The following is a 14,022-nucleotide window of genomic DNA, read 5'->3' on the forward strand; positions in this document are numbered from 1 at the left end:
TAGTGCGATCAGACCTTAACTGACAATGACCGGCATTGTAACTTAGCCTGTTACCATGGTCACTCTGTGGTTCATGCATGGGTTCAGAGGCCAGATGCATGTTTACCTTAGTCTTCGCATTGACGTTGGCTCCCTGCTGCAGCAGGAAGTTCACCATCTTGGCGTTTCCATAGTGACACGCCACGATGAGCGGAGTGTATCCCAGCTGCAAGAGAAAACGCTTGTCATGATCAAGGCGACCCCCCAGCACCCTACGAGATGCGGCTTGGCGGACATAATGCCTGGGATTGGAGATCAGTGTCATGTGCCCTTCACCTTGGTCTGCTGGTCCAGGTTCGCCCCGTGCTTAGTCAGGATTTCGGCCACGTTCACCCTATCCTCCTGAGCTGCGAGATGGAGGGACGTCAGGCCGCTCTGTGAGGAGGAAGCAGAGCAGGGGGGAGTGTCACCTACCCTACTTCTCTTTAAAGCAGCGTTTCTCAACACAGTCCTTGGAGACTCCCAGACAGTCCACATTTTTGCTCCCTTTTTTGCTGTACCAGGTATTCAGTGTTCATAATTGGCTAGGTGCTGCGTGGGAGCCAAAATGTGGACTGTCTGCTGGGGGGTTCCCAAGGACCGTGTTGAGAAATATCACTTTTAGCTGTTCACAAACAGCTTCTAACCATGACACGAGGCAACACTTTGAAGTGATGATCACCTCACATCTAAAGAGGCATCCGGTGATGAGCAACCCGTTCGTGTTTAACGATGGTGTGGAGAGGAGCTGGTACTGGACACATAAGTGAAGCCTCCATTACATGAAGGGGCTTCATTCAAGGCAAGAGCTGCAAACTCCCCTGTACACTGATACCTTTATTTACAGTCACATTGGTCAACCAATAAGAGCTCATGTTTAGCTCAGTCTATTAAATAACTCCATAAATTGTAAACTGATTTCCAAAAAATTTAAACTTGTCAGCCCATGGACAACAAAGACTTGCCGGGATCACGCGATGTGGTCATGTGACAAGGTCGTTCGACAGGTGCCCACCTTGGTGGCCACGTTGACGCCGGTGCCCTTCTGCAGCAGCAGGTCAGTCATGTCGCCGTGACCCTCCTGGGCGGCCAGGTGCAGGGGGGGTGACGCCCTGCTTGGTCAGGATGTTGGGCTGGGCGCCATAGTTCAGCAGAGTGCTGGCGATGTCCATCTGGTTCTTCTTGGCGGCGATGTGCAGGGGAGTGTATCCGTTCTGGGGGCGGGGCGGGAGGGGCACGCGAGAGGGGGGAGGGGAGGCGTGAGATTGGGCGGGACAAAACGACACAGAGGCAGATACTGGCGGGAGAGCCAATCAGAGTTAAGATAAGCTGTTTCTTCACGAGGATGTTTAGTATGTTATCCTCAGTGCCATGCTGGACAACAGTGAGCCATTTTTTAAACACGGTAGTTACTGCACATGGCCTGTAGAGGGCACCACAGCTTGTCCATTTTTACCTGAGCAGTCAAAATCCCTGCTCAAGATCAAACCAGGCTGGGATCCGAACCACAGGTCTGCAACACTGTGCTATTGGAAAGGTTACAGTGCAGGTTACATAATACAGGGGGAAAGCATGATTGCGTCAGTTTGGGTCTCTATCAGCAGTGGACTGCAGCCTTGTGAGGAGAATGTGCATAGCGAGACCCCTAATTAATTACTGCGGGGGGAAGGGGGCATCCACACGTCACAAACAGGATCCTTAATACACCAAAGGCCTGAGACGGAAACCTCCAGACTTCAGAGGAAGAGGGCTGTGGACACAAGGGCAGATTAACCTGAGAAGAGGCTGTTTCCTATTGGTTCGCAGGAAGTCTGGAGCCCTGCTGCCGCGGTGGGCGAGAGAGGGGGCAGCTGGCTGTGTGCACATCTCACCTTGGCCGCGGCGTGAGGGGAAGCCCCTTTGTCCAAAAGCAGGAGCGCCACCTTCTGGTTATCATAATGAGCGGCGACATGGAGTGGTGTGAGGCCGTTCTGTGGGGGTGAGGTTTGGGGGGGGGGGGGGGTGTTGGCACAGAGAGGCGGGGTTAATGGGCCGTAAGCAGGCAGCCGGTGCAGGAGAGAAAGCAGCATTATGGGTAAAATGAAGAGCACATTAAAAACGGTTAGGGCTTAACATAAAAGGCAAGCTGCCGAGTGTCTGCTGTGTGGATCCTTATCAAAGGAGAAAAATCAGGTCTGCTGTGACTGGTTTATCGTCATTATTATTAATGAATGGCTCAAAGGTGAAATAAAGGGTTAGCGTACCAAGGATTTCATAGTTTGAAATAAACACATCTTACCGGTATTCTTGCTGTCAACATAACCTCGATTTGAAAACACCAATAAGCTTTTTAATTGTATGTTCATGCATCTACACAGAGCACTTATGGTCTGAATGAACATCTGGATGCATCTCATCCGTACAGCTGCAGGAATGCGGCCCTCACCTTCCCGGAGGAGTCCGGCGGGGCCCGGCGCTGCAGCAGGAGTTTGGCCACATCCAGGCTGCCATACTTTGCGGCCACGTGCAGAGGAGTGAAACCTTTCTGTGAGGAGAAGGGAGAAAGCAGATCTGGGTTACAGACAGGAGTGTACACTGACAGGAGTTAACAATGGCAGGAGTTAATGCTGACAAAAGCTACAGAAGTTAACAGTGAGAGGAGTTAACAGTGAGAGGAATTAACACTGACAGGAATTAACAGTCAGTGAAGTTAACACTGACAGGAGTCAACAGTGAGAGGAGTTTACACTGACAGGAGTCAACAGTGAGTGGAGTTAACACTGACAGGAGTTAACAGTCATCTAGGTAATTGAAAAAAACACCATCATGCTTGCTGACTTTCCTCAATATCTGTCAGCAAAACATTGATGAGTCTTACAAGGAGCAATTTAATAACCATCTAAGCAAAAGTAATCAGTGCCCCCTCGTCAGTGAGCATGCCGCGATAGTAATTCTTCTCACCAGCAGGGGGTGACATTCAGCTGTGTTTACACCTCCCTCAGGCTGTCTGGGCCAATGCCATGATTAAAGGACAGAAAGGCAGTCCACAATGTCACGGGATCGATGTCTTCACAGGCCCTGACTTTTTATTGATGGCTAACAGCATGTAGATAAATGCTGCAATACCACAAGGAGCACTGAGCTTTAAGAAAGCAGCTGGAGACACGCAAACATGGAATTGCAATAAAGCGAATTTATGGTCCTTATTTGTTGGAAGGCAATTTCACTGACTGCTGGGACTGTCTCTAAAGTATGCTCAGGAAAGATAGACATAAATACTTCTCATTCCACACACGTTCTCCTTAAACGAGACAGAGAAAGCGTGGTCTATTTTTGCCTGCACTCTCTAGGACAAACTCTCCATAAAACATCTGTGCTGGAGCATCATTCACGCTGGTCCGGTGCCAGGATGGTCAGCAGATCCATGTACGTCATGGATGCCCAAGAGCGGAGGCGCGGCCAACAAAAATTCATTAAGGGATTGGGGGACGCCATTTTGAAGCTCGGTATCGCAGAAGGCATGGGACACACTTTATTCACAGTCCTGAGCCTTAAGAACCAGTCTGAGCAGAGTAATGTCAAAAGAGAATACTGACCCTCTGATTAACAAGGAGGAAAAATAGTTCTATAGTGTGAAGCTGGCAGCCAAAGTCTATAAACTATAATACTGCTAAAATACTACATATCCACCATTATCAACATTTTCTATTAATGCAAAAAATGATTAGGAACAAGTTTAAAAATGCATGTGGAAAATACTGGATTATTTCTTCCAAAGAGACACACCAACGTGGCTTTGACTAGTTTAGACGGCTGCAGATTATACAAAATACCCAAAGGTACAACAGCAGGACACAGCAGAGGGCAGCAAAGTCGAACAGAACAGATGCAGTCCTGTCATGTGGTGCAGATTTATGACAAGCTGGGATGTAAACTGGCCCAGATAAGGAGGCTTTAGGAAGTGAGAGAGAAACAGAGGAAGAGTAGTGGAGGGGGTGTTTAACCACAGCACCTCCAGCTGGTACAGGGTATGAACCATGAGACAGTTGCTGTAAGGGTACAGCAGACGGGGGTATAGACCGTGGGATGGTCGTCACCTTGGTGGCTAGCGAGTGTGAGGCCCCCGCCTCCAGCAGCACGGCGGCCACGTCCACTTGGCCCTCACGGGCGGAGATGTGCAAGGGCGTGTAGCCATTGGAGGTGGCTGCATCTGGGTGGGCCATGTGCTGGAGCAGTAGCTGCACGATCTCCGTCTTCCCCAGGCGGGAGGCGATGTGCAGGGGGGTCTGGTCCTCCTGATGGGGGACAGACAATAGAGGTTCCATTAAACACTCCTACTGAAGATTCAGGCATTGTTAGTATCTCACGTCTCACGCTTACGCAAGAAATGATATGGAAAATCTATATCATTCTATTATGAACCTATGAAAATTAGCTGTATTAAAAGCACTGGGATAGTCTGCAGATCCTACAGACTATTTGCAAGGTAATAAAAGATGTTAGATACATGTAAATGAGTGTGAGGAATTGCCCTTACACTTTGGGGTGGCTGCCCTTACACTTTGGTGTGGCTGCCCTTAGACTTTGGGGTGGCAGCCCCTAGACTTTGGGGTGGCTGCCCTTAGACTTTGGGGTGGCTGCCCTTAGACTTTGGGGTGGCTGCCCTTAGACTTTGGGGTGGCAGCCCCCTGAGTTTGGGGTGGCTGCCCCTAGACTTTGGTGTGGCTGCCCCTAGACTTTGGGGTGGCTGCCCTTAGACTTTGGGGTGGCAGCCCCCTGAGTTTGGGGTGGCTGCCCCTAGATTTTGGGGTGGCTGCCCTTAGACTTTAGAATAGCCTACCTTGGCTCGACTTTTAAATCTTCTCTTAAGACACATCTTTTCTCTATGACATTTAATTTAGGATGAGTTGGCATAAAAAGAGTCCATTGTTCTTCATTTTATGTTTCTTATTTGATGTTTTTTATTGTTTTAATGATGTGAATCTGTACAGCACTTTGGTCAACCTTGGTTGTTTAAACGTACTTTATAAATAAACTTGATTTGATTTTGATTTGATTTGATTAGGGGCTGTAGCATATCACATCTAGCATTTAGCATTAGAGGCTGTAACATATTACATTTAGCATGTGGCGTTAGATACAGTAGCACAGCAAGTCACATTTAGGATGTACAGTACAGTAGCATGAAGAGTGTAGCTTGCTGGTCTGCTCACCCTGGCCCTGGCATCCACCAACGCTCCGTTCCTCAGGAGACACCGGACCACCTCCACCTGCCCGGCCCGAGCTGCCATGTGCAGTGCTGTTTCACCACGCTGCAAACACACACAGTTAACAACACCTTATGTACACCGTGCAAACACAGGCAGTTAACAACACCTTATGTACACCATGCAAACACACACAGTTAGTAACACCTAATGCACACTGTGCAAACACACACAGTTAGCAACACCTAATGCACACCATGCAAACACACACAGTTAGCAACACCTTATGCACACTGTGCAAACACACACAGTTAGCAACACCTTATGCACACTGTGCAAACACACACAGTTAGCAACACCTTATGCACACCGTGCAAACACACACAGTTAGCAACACCTTATGCACACTGTGCAAACACACACAGTTAGCAACACCTTATGCACACCATGCAAACACACACAGTTAGCAACACCTAATGCACACCATGCAAACACACACAGTTAGCAACACCTTATGCACACGCTGCAAACACACACAGTTAGCAACACCTTATGCACACTGTGCAAACATACAGTTAGCAACACCTTATGCACACCATGCAAACACATACAATTAGTAACACCTTATGCACACCATGTGAACACACACAATGAATACTGCGCTTTCCACATTTGACACCATGGCACGCATACATTAGCCCCACATGTGCGTGTGACACAGCTTCTCGCCCGACCAGCGAGCACAAACAATGCTAACGACTCACAATGTTGCTAACGTCCGGCGAGGCTCCGTTCTGCAGCAGCAGCAGGACGATGTTCAGGTGGCCCATGAAAGCTGCCACGTGGATGGGGGTGAGGCCCGACTGCGGGGGACAGCAGCACATTAGCCTCAGTGGAACCACGCTTCCAGACCCCCTCCCAGGGTAGTGCTGCCTTACCTCTGTGATAGCCTGGATGGAGGCTCCATATTTCACCAGCAGCTCCATCACCTTCACACGATTCTTCTTACAGGCAATATGCAGGGGGGTGAAGCCATTCTGTGTGGGGGACACAGTCACTGTCAAAGAGATCCCCCCCCTTTCTTAAACATTCCACAAACCCAGGGAGACCTCAAGGTGTGACCTAAACCCGCACCGACAATCAACAATCATGTTTGGATGCGTCACAGCTGACCCCAGTGGCTGTAGTGCTGAGTTCCTCAGATAATACTGCACTGATTTATCCCTTCAAAAACAGACACATTAAGACTGCTTGTCACTCCATAGCAGGGCTAAGACTAGTAGCTCAAACCCTCATCAACAAGAATCCAACCGACTCTATCTTTGACCATTTTCAATTGTCTAATAACAACACAGCTGCGGTAAAACCTGAACAAGTCTAAAAAGAAGAGCTAACTGCTAAACATGATGTTTAAGATAAAAAGACACCCAGGTCTCCTGCAGGCTGCTGTGACTCCCATTCTGCAGGATACACTTTCATTAGTTCACCGCTGTAAAGCCGGTTTAACATATTTCCTCCTCCGGCCAGGCAGACGCACCAGGGCGCGGGCGTTGGGGTTGGCCCGCTTGTCCAGCAGCAGCTTGGTGACACGGTAGTGGCCGCAGTGCGCTGCCACGTGCAGCGCTGTCAGGTAGTCCAGTGTGACATCATCCACTGGCGCCTTGTGCTGCAACAGGTGCTTGACACACTCAACATGATCTCCCTGGGCTGCCATGTGCAAGGGAGACAGCCCGTTCTGTGGGGGAGGGGAAGAAGAGAACGTGGGCCACTGGAAGTTAGCAACAAGCTATATGGAGAATGGAAAACTGCACACTGCACAATAGATGTACACCATACCCTACACTGCACACTAAATGTACAGTGTACCCTACACTGCACACTATACTGTAGGATGAGTGAATACTATACTCGACACTGCACACCACGCTGTAGGATAGATGTACACTGTACCGCGCACTGCATGCTATACTGGAGGCTAAATGTACAATACATAGCATGTGTGTGTGTGTACCCTGGCAGGGTACACCAATACCTTGGTCCTGGCTAGCATGGGCGCCCCTCTCTCCAGGAGCAGCTCCACGGCTGGATCATGCCCACTGCGGGCTGCACAGTGCAGCGGGGTGAGGCCATCCTGGAAGGAGAAAACACACATACACACAGAAATCAGAACGCAGCTGAGATGGGCACAAGCATAGTAAGCCACATGGGTATGTGATCAAAGCCCTTAGCAAAGACTGAAATAATGTGGCATGCTGATTCAGGCTGGCCAACAAGTCTCACACATAGTACAGATCCTCTGGAAAGCTCACGGCCCCCCCATTATTCTAGAAAAACGCCGGGGGCACTCACCCGGGTCTTGGCATCGATCTGGGCTCCTCGGTCCAGCAGGAGGCGGACCATGTTGGCATTTCCTCGCTTGGAGGCCACGTGCAGGGGAGTGATCCCATTCTGCAGGGGAGGGGCATTACTGATATCACAACCACAGAACGCTACATAAAGCACGGTATTCACACTCCCAGCAAGCCCAAATCGCTCCCAGTACCATCCCAGTATGGTCATAGCGAAAGGGTATGGCTAATCCCAAAGTTATCCCTAGGGGGAAAAGGAGAAGAAACTGCCGGCAAGCTTAAACCAGGAATATTTGGGTCTGAGAGAGATCCAGACGGCAAGTTACACTTGAGGATGTGTGAGCAGAAAACCATCTGCCCCTCTGCCCAGCTGTCAGCGGGCGACTATCGAACTTTGCAGCTCTAGACAGAAGAGCCACAAAGGCCATAAATTCAGTGCTAAAAATGGTTCATTGAGGTCTTGTGTACTGATACTGAGAATAATTAAAAGTTGATTTCTCAGCTGGACTCTGGGGTCACTAAGCGCTCCACTGGCTAACACGTGCTGTACGGCGCTGCTGCGTTTGCAGTGAAAACTGCCTTATGGACCGACGGCCGCCGCAGCCGGGGTGGCCCTCTGCTGACAAACGCTGGTGGTGGGGGGCGTGATGCTGAGTCAGCAGAGAGACTCAGTAGGTGGGTGGTTACCAAGCATTACTCAGCGGCGAGGCTGAGCATGCGAACGGCACGAGATAAAGGAGGGGAGTGAAATGAGGCATCCTGCTGTGCTGCCCTGCAGGAGAGTAAGCGAGGTGCCGGGGAGCACGGAACCCGGGAGTGCAGAACCAGGTGAATTGGGCCCCCGACAGTGCCAACAAAACCCCCGACCTGTAACCCGACTCATAGATCCCCGAAAGGAGGCAACCTCTACTGCTGAGACAACCAGCAGGGGGCAATGTTATCGTAGTGTTTCAAAATTTCATTTTATTATCAATTTTAATTTAAAATCCAGTTTAGCTTAGTTCGTTTTCAGTATTGTTTTATTAATTTTTATTTAAAAGATATGTTTCTATTTAGCTTTATATGGTTTAGTTTCAGTAATTATATTTGCAGAGACATCAATTTTTTTGTGTCTAATCTTTAGAGAATCCTACATGAATAAACTGTGCAAAATAAATACTAATACCCTCAAAATGGGCAAAACATGTTCAGGTATTATTAGTGGTATTTAAAGATTAATAATTACTTTAGTTACATAGTATTTAAAAATGTTAACAGACACTATATGAGATTCGCTTTTATTTTATTTCAGTTAGTTTCGGAAGTGATATTTATACGTGAAGTTATCGTTTAGTTGTAACTTTTAATTTTATTTTGGCATCTTGTTTCATTTTAGTTTATGAAAATGTTTTCTTATAGTTTTCACTTGAGTTAATGATGATGGTACCCTAGCGGGGGAGCGGGGGGGGCACAGTGAGGGACATACCCGGGCAGTGAAGTCAACAGCGGCCCCTCGGTTCAGCAGCAGAGTGGCCACGTTGACGTTGCCGTAGTGAGCGGCGATGTGCAGCGGGGTGAACCCGCTCTGTAACACACAGGATTGGGGGGGTGGCGGCACAGTCAGAAGAGGCCCCGCCCTCGCAGCAGCCAATCAGCAGCCAGTGACCCCCCCACCCCGCATGCAGCACTCGCATGGAGCATCACAGACCGCAAATGGAAAGGCAAAGGAAAGCAGTCTTCTGGATGTCGGCGCTAAGAGACTCGAGGAGGGACAGAAACTGGACACGCACACACACACACACACACACACACACACACACACACACACACACACACACACACACACACACACACACACACGGCACAAGACAGACATCGCCATGCAACAGACTGTAATCCTACAATCAGAGGGAAAAAATGATCTCCATTCTGTACAATTACCCAACACAGAGACGAGACAGGACCAGGACGCAATGGTGCTAACATCTTCTAAGGGAAGGGGGGGGGGTGTAAGATCGGTTAATACAGACACGGGAGGGCGGGGGGTGAGGTAGACAGAAAGACGTTCAAGTAACCAATGAAAACCGACATGAAAAGTGCACTATTTCGCTATATGTCATATCAGTTATCAGGTTAGCTTCATAACAACGTATAGAGATATATCAGAGCAGTTTAGGGAAAATATTTTTCCTTACCTTTCCATTCTGACAGACACGGTCCGATTTAATATGAAAACATCGTTTATAAAAATGTGAAGAATACTGTGACCATGATATGACTCAAGGAACATATTAAGAGTAAAGTAGGGCAACAGTGCATGCTCTGTGGAGGAGTGTCAAAGGCAGGTAGAAACACCACTTGACTGGGCTGTTCATGGTTGCAAACCCGTCTTTCTGTAAAGGCCGGTTACGATCAATACCTACACTATGCAGTAATTACAGAGGATCGATCGTATAATCATCTGTTACATCGTTATTATATATTTATATATAACTGCAGTAACAATCGTATATAAATATATGTAATGAATGTTCAGTCAAGATGTAAATGGAAACCTTGTAATTACTCAATAAGAGATCGTAATTACGGATTTAGAGAGCTCTGCCTTTTCTACTGAGAAAGACTTACTATTTTGCTCCTGTTAGTTTTATTGATGTATGTTTGCTCATCTTCCCTGCACCCCTAATAATCGTCCCTTCGTTTGCCTCTGAGGCTGTGGAGACGAGGCGCGTTTAACAGTAAATGGAAACTAGAACGAAAACTTAAAACAAAAACAGACAAAAGACGAAAACATTAACATGCACTTGTTTTGGGGCATTTCTCCATGATCCTTCTCTGCTTTGGAGGCGTGTAACACGCCATGTGGTCTGTAGAGACGCACAGCAACGAAAACTAGAATGATGAATGAAAACAAAATAAACGTGGTTCTTCTGGCATTTCCCATAATCCTTTGCTGTGAGCCCTTATCTGGAGTGCAAATGCTACTTCGCAAGCTTTCGTCACATTTACTAGCCCGTTTCGGGCTGTGACTAGACGACAGCTGACGATCTGGTGGGACCACAAAGCTCACTGAGGCAGACTTTGCTTTTACGGAGCCGAGGAACGGCGGTGACATCAATAAAACTGCAGGAAGCCAACGTGAACATTCATGAAGGTGCGACGGACAGAGACGACACCGTGAGAGACGTGCGAAGACACAGCGGCGAGCGCTGCAAGCCAGCGCAGGGCGGCAGGCGTGCAAGCGAGCAGTGGAGGGACAGGCGGGCCATGCAGGCGGAGACGATGGAGGACACAGGAAGTGGCCAGAAGCCGCACGTGATGAGCTGGCATGCAGCTATGGGATGGACACGGCGGACGTGGAGGCCGGATTTAAGGGTATGTACCTCAGTAGTCCTATTGACCATCATCTGCTCGAGCAGCAATGAGAAGGGGGAGAGCTTAGTTATGCCATGTGACACACCGGAACACATCCCCCCCATACCGGTCCACGGGGCTCCTAGGGTGGTGTGCTTTTCGCAGTGGGGGGAGGGGGGGCATCTTCCAGCCAGATGCACGCAGGAAGGCCCTGCAATCAAGTACCTGACCAGGAACACATCACTACCATCTTCAGAAAAGCTTTTTATCTAAAATAATTCATTATTAATATATTACGGCCATCACCAGCGATATATAAACTCACGCAGTAATAGGACTTTAGGTGCTTAATTCTTTATTATTTATTTTTCATAACAAGTGTGTTTCACCTTTACCAGCTAGTGGTAGCAACAAGTGGCAGCAGACGACTAAAGTTTAATTAGATACAGAAGTGCTGCAGATAGAGGAGAAATTGTTATGCAAATGCTGATTCGTTTCCTTTTGTCTTGACCTGAGTAACTCAAGAGCGAATCCCAATGCAGCAGCATTTGAAGCGCTGACACTCTGGTCAGTGTGTGGATCACGCTGTGCTGGGAAGACAGGTCCGCTCCGGCAGCATCCCACTCTAGTGAGAGCCCACCCCGGCCCCCCCCACGGCCCTGAGCACCCCGCCCTCACCACAGGCATGCATACACGGGGGAGGCAGAGCAAGTTACACGCACAGCCCGTTACAACCAGGGAGGGGGGGGGGAGCTACATGCCGCAGTATTAAAACGTTGGGGGAGGAAAGCAACACCGAGAGCACAGCTCATGCGAGTTGCCATGGGAACGGGGAGGCGGGGCAAGGGGGCGGCGTTAACCCAGTTAGAGGGAAAAAAACAGACAAATAAACAGAGAGAGCGGCAGGCTGCTGGGGGGCTAACACGGGAGGCTGCGTGTTTACCATCCGAGACCCGGATACGAGCCCGAAGGCAGGCCGCCGCATGCCAGACGGCCGAGACACTCACAGAGAGGGCACCCACAGCCCGAACCGGGCCCTCACCTTGGACTGCACGTCTGCGTTGTGGTCATTCTGCAGCAGGAGGGCGGCAGACTTGGTGTCATCCTTGCGGGCAGCGATATGCAAGGCGGGCAGCCGCACTTTGCCCTTGGTGTCGTTCTCTAGCAGGATGGATACCACCTGGTTGTGGCCTTGCTGGAGGGCAATGGCCAGGGGGGTGAAGCCGTCCTGCGATAGATTGGGGCAGGGGTACGGTCACATTCTGCCAATATCTCAGTCTTCCAGCAACACAGAGGGTACCTCTGCAGCCAGATTTATTATATCCATATAGTGACCTATCAAGCATCCCAGAATACTCCATAAAGGAAGATGGCCAGTCCCTCCTAACGAGCATCCCAGAATACTCCATAAAGGAAGATGGCCAGTCCCTCCTAACGAGCATCCCAGAATACTCCATAAAGGAAGATGGCCAGTCCCTCCTAACGAGCATCCCAGAATACTCCATAAAGGAAGATGGCCAGTCCCTCCTAACGAGCATCCCAGAATGATCTGGAAAGGGAGACGACTGGGGCCTGGCTGCGCTGCTCACCTCAGTAGCGGTGCTCTGGTTGCCGCCATTCTCCAGCAGATATCGCACCACGTTCAGGTGGTTCTCCTGGGCAGCCATGTAGAGCGGGGTGAAGCCATTCTACAGGAAAGGCGTTCATCAAGTTCAGGTCAGTGGGAGGCAAATGAATGTAGTCAGCGATGCTATATAGTGCAGCTTGGGCAGTCTGACTAAACCTACAATCCAGCCTCAGCAAGTAGAGTAACGTAGTTGCTCAAACAATTGCGTGCTTAGATGGTGCATCGGTCTCACCTGCGACTGCGCATTGATATCAGCGCCCCGCTTAACCAGAATTTTGACCACGTCACCTTGTCCTGCCAGGGAGGCAATGTGGAGGGCTGTGTTTCCTTTCTGTCCGGGGAACAACACACACAATGTGAGATAACTGCCTACCACCCAATATCCGTCACCCATGGGGTATGGCTCAGTATGTATGTATGTGTCTGTGTCTCTGACCCTTTTTACTTAAAAGCTTGCAGCAGAAAAGGCACAAAAACGCCCAGCCCCCCTTCCCTTACCTTAGTGGCTGAGTCCACCGCAGATCCCCTGTCCAGGAGCTCCTGGACAAGCTCCACATGGCCCTCCTTGGCAGCCAGATGCAGGGCATTGAGCCCATTCTGGAAGAGAGGCACGGCGGATAAAGAGAGGCCCAGGGACACAGGGACAGGCACCCAACTGGACGCCTATATCCTGCCCATCCCACCTGAGGGGATCCGGCTTTCTCAAGTCTCACTCCTCATGACTATGATGCAATCTGATTCATCATCAAAGGAAACGGGGGCCCCCGTCAGGAAGAAACAAGTATCACAACAGGAAGCTGTGGCCCCCTCGACAGTTCATATGATTGGCTGGGATTTTGGAACGTTAATCTAACGAAGCAGAGCACAAATGCACCCATCTACATACGCATGATGTCCTACAGTTTATAGGAATAGAAATACCAAGAACATTACAAATGGAGAGCTTCTTGTCGGCTGGATTCATCTCCTGAATCCATTACGCAATTTACAGTCACCTCTTACTGCGATGACGGGACTATTTGCGTCCTCGCGCTTCCACAATGAGCGAAAATTTAAGTAAATGAAAACCAACAGAAACGCAATAGAGCTGCAGAGATTAAATGGCAATAGCACTCTTAGAGGATTGTGGGGGAATATGGAGCCTGAGTGCAGTTTAATTCCCATGGTGCGCCCGCCCACACCTCCGAGTTGCAGCGTTCCCATTAGTCATTTGACAAGCCTGTCACGTCTTCCGACTCTGTATTGGCTAAAAACAGAACACACAAACAGCATCTCTGTTATGACTATATAAATGTGCCTTTTCTTAAACAAACATTAATAAAATGTACCTATACATTCCCTATCTGCTGACCCAGTACAGGGTATTTTTTTCCCATTACAACTTCAATACAAGTTAAAAATAATTAATTATATCTAATAAAAGACCATTACCCACATATACGTAGAAGAGAACCTGCGGACATGGTCCACTTTAAGGCTCTCTTCTTCTGATTCTGCCTCGTCTCAGCAG

The 14,022-nt window shown here is 49.1% G+C and overlaps 1 protein-coding gene and 1 long non-coding RNA gene across 2 annotated transcripts in view; both read right to left on the reverse strand.

The window, feature by feature from the left end:
- Positions 1–14,022, reverse strand: part of LOC125704946 (ankyrin-2-like) — an 82,906-nt gene that overhangs the window by 46,880 nt on the left and 22,004 nt on the right. The window contains 19 exon segments of the mRNA XM_048971118.1: positions 107–205; positions 316–414; positions 1,034–1,120; positions 1,122–1,232; positions 1,890–1,988; positions 2,444–2,542; positions 4,095–4,292; positions 5,211–5,309; positions 5,969–6,067; positions 6,143–6,241; positions 6,742–6,939; positions 7,237–7,335; positions 7,554–7,652; positions 9,018–9,116; positions 10,915–10,938; positions 11,928–12,113; positions 12,475–12,573; positions 12,745–12,843; positions 13,011–13,109. Of these exon segments, the coding sequence (XP_048827075.1) occupies positions 107–205; positions 316–414; positions 1,034–1,120; positions 1,122–1,232; positions 1,890–1,988; positions 2,444–2,542; positions 4,095–4,292; positions 5,211–5,309; positions 5,969–6,067; positions 6,143–6,241; positions 6,742–6,939; positions 7,237–7,335; positions 7,554–7,652; positions 9,018–9,116; positions 10,915–10,938; positions 11,928–12,113; positions 12,475–12,573; positions 12,745–12,843; positions 13,011–13,109 (2,091 nt within the window).
- Positions 5,374–5,958, reverse strand: LOC125704949 (uncharacterized). Its single transcript, XR_007381298.1, has 3 exons — positions 5,828–5,958; positions 5,488–5,715; positions 5,374–5,449 (listed from the first exon to the last, which is right to left on the reverse strand). It is a non-coding gene; the product is annotated as an uncharacterized LOC125704949 (long non-coding RNA).

This window comes from Brienomyrus brachyistius, chromosome 12 (assembly GCF_023856365.1).
Source record: "Brienomyrus brachyistius isolate T26 chromosome 12, BBRACH_0.4, whole genome shotgun sequence".
In the NCBI taxonomy this organism is placed as follows: Eukaryota; Metazoa; Chordata; class Actinopteri; order Osteoglossiformes; family Mormyridae; genus Brienomyrus; species Brienomyrus brachyistius.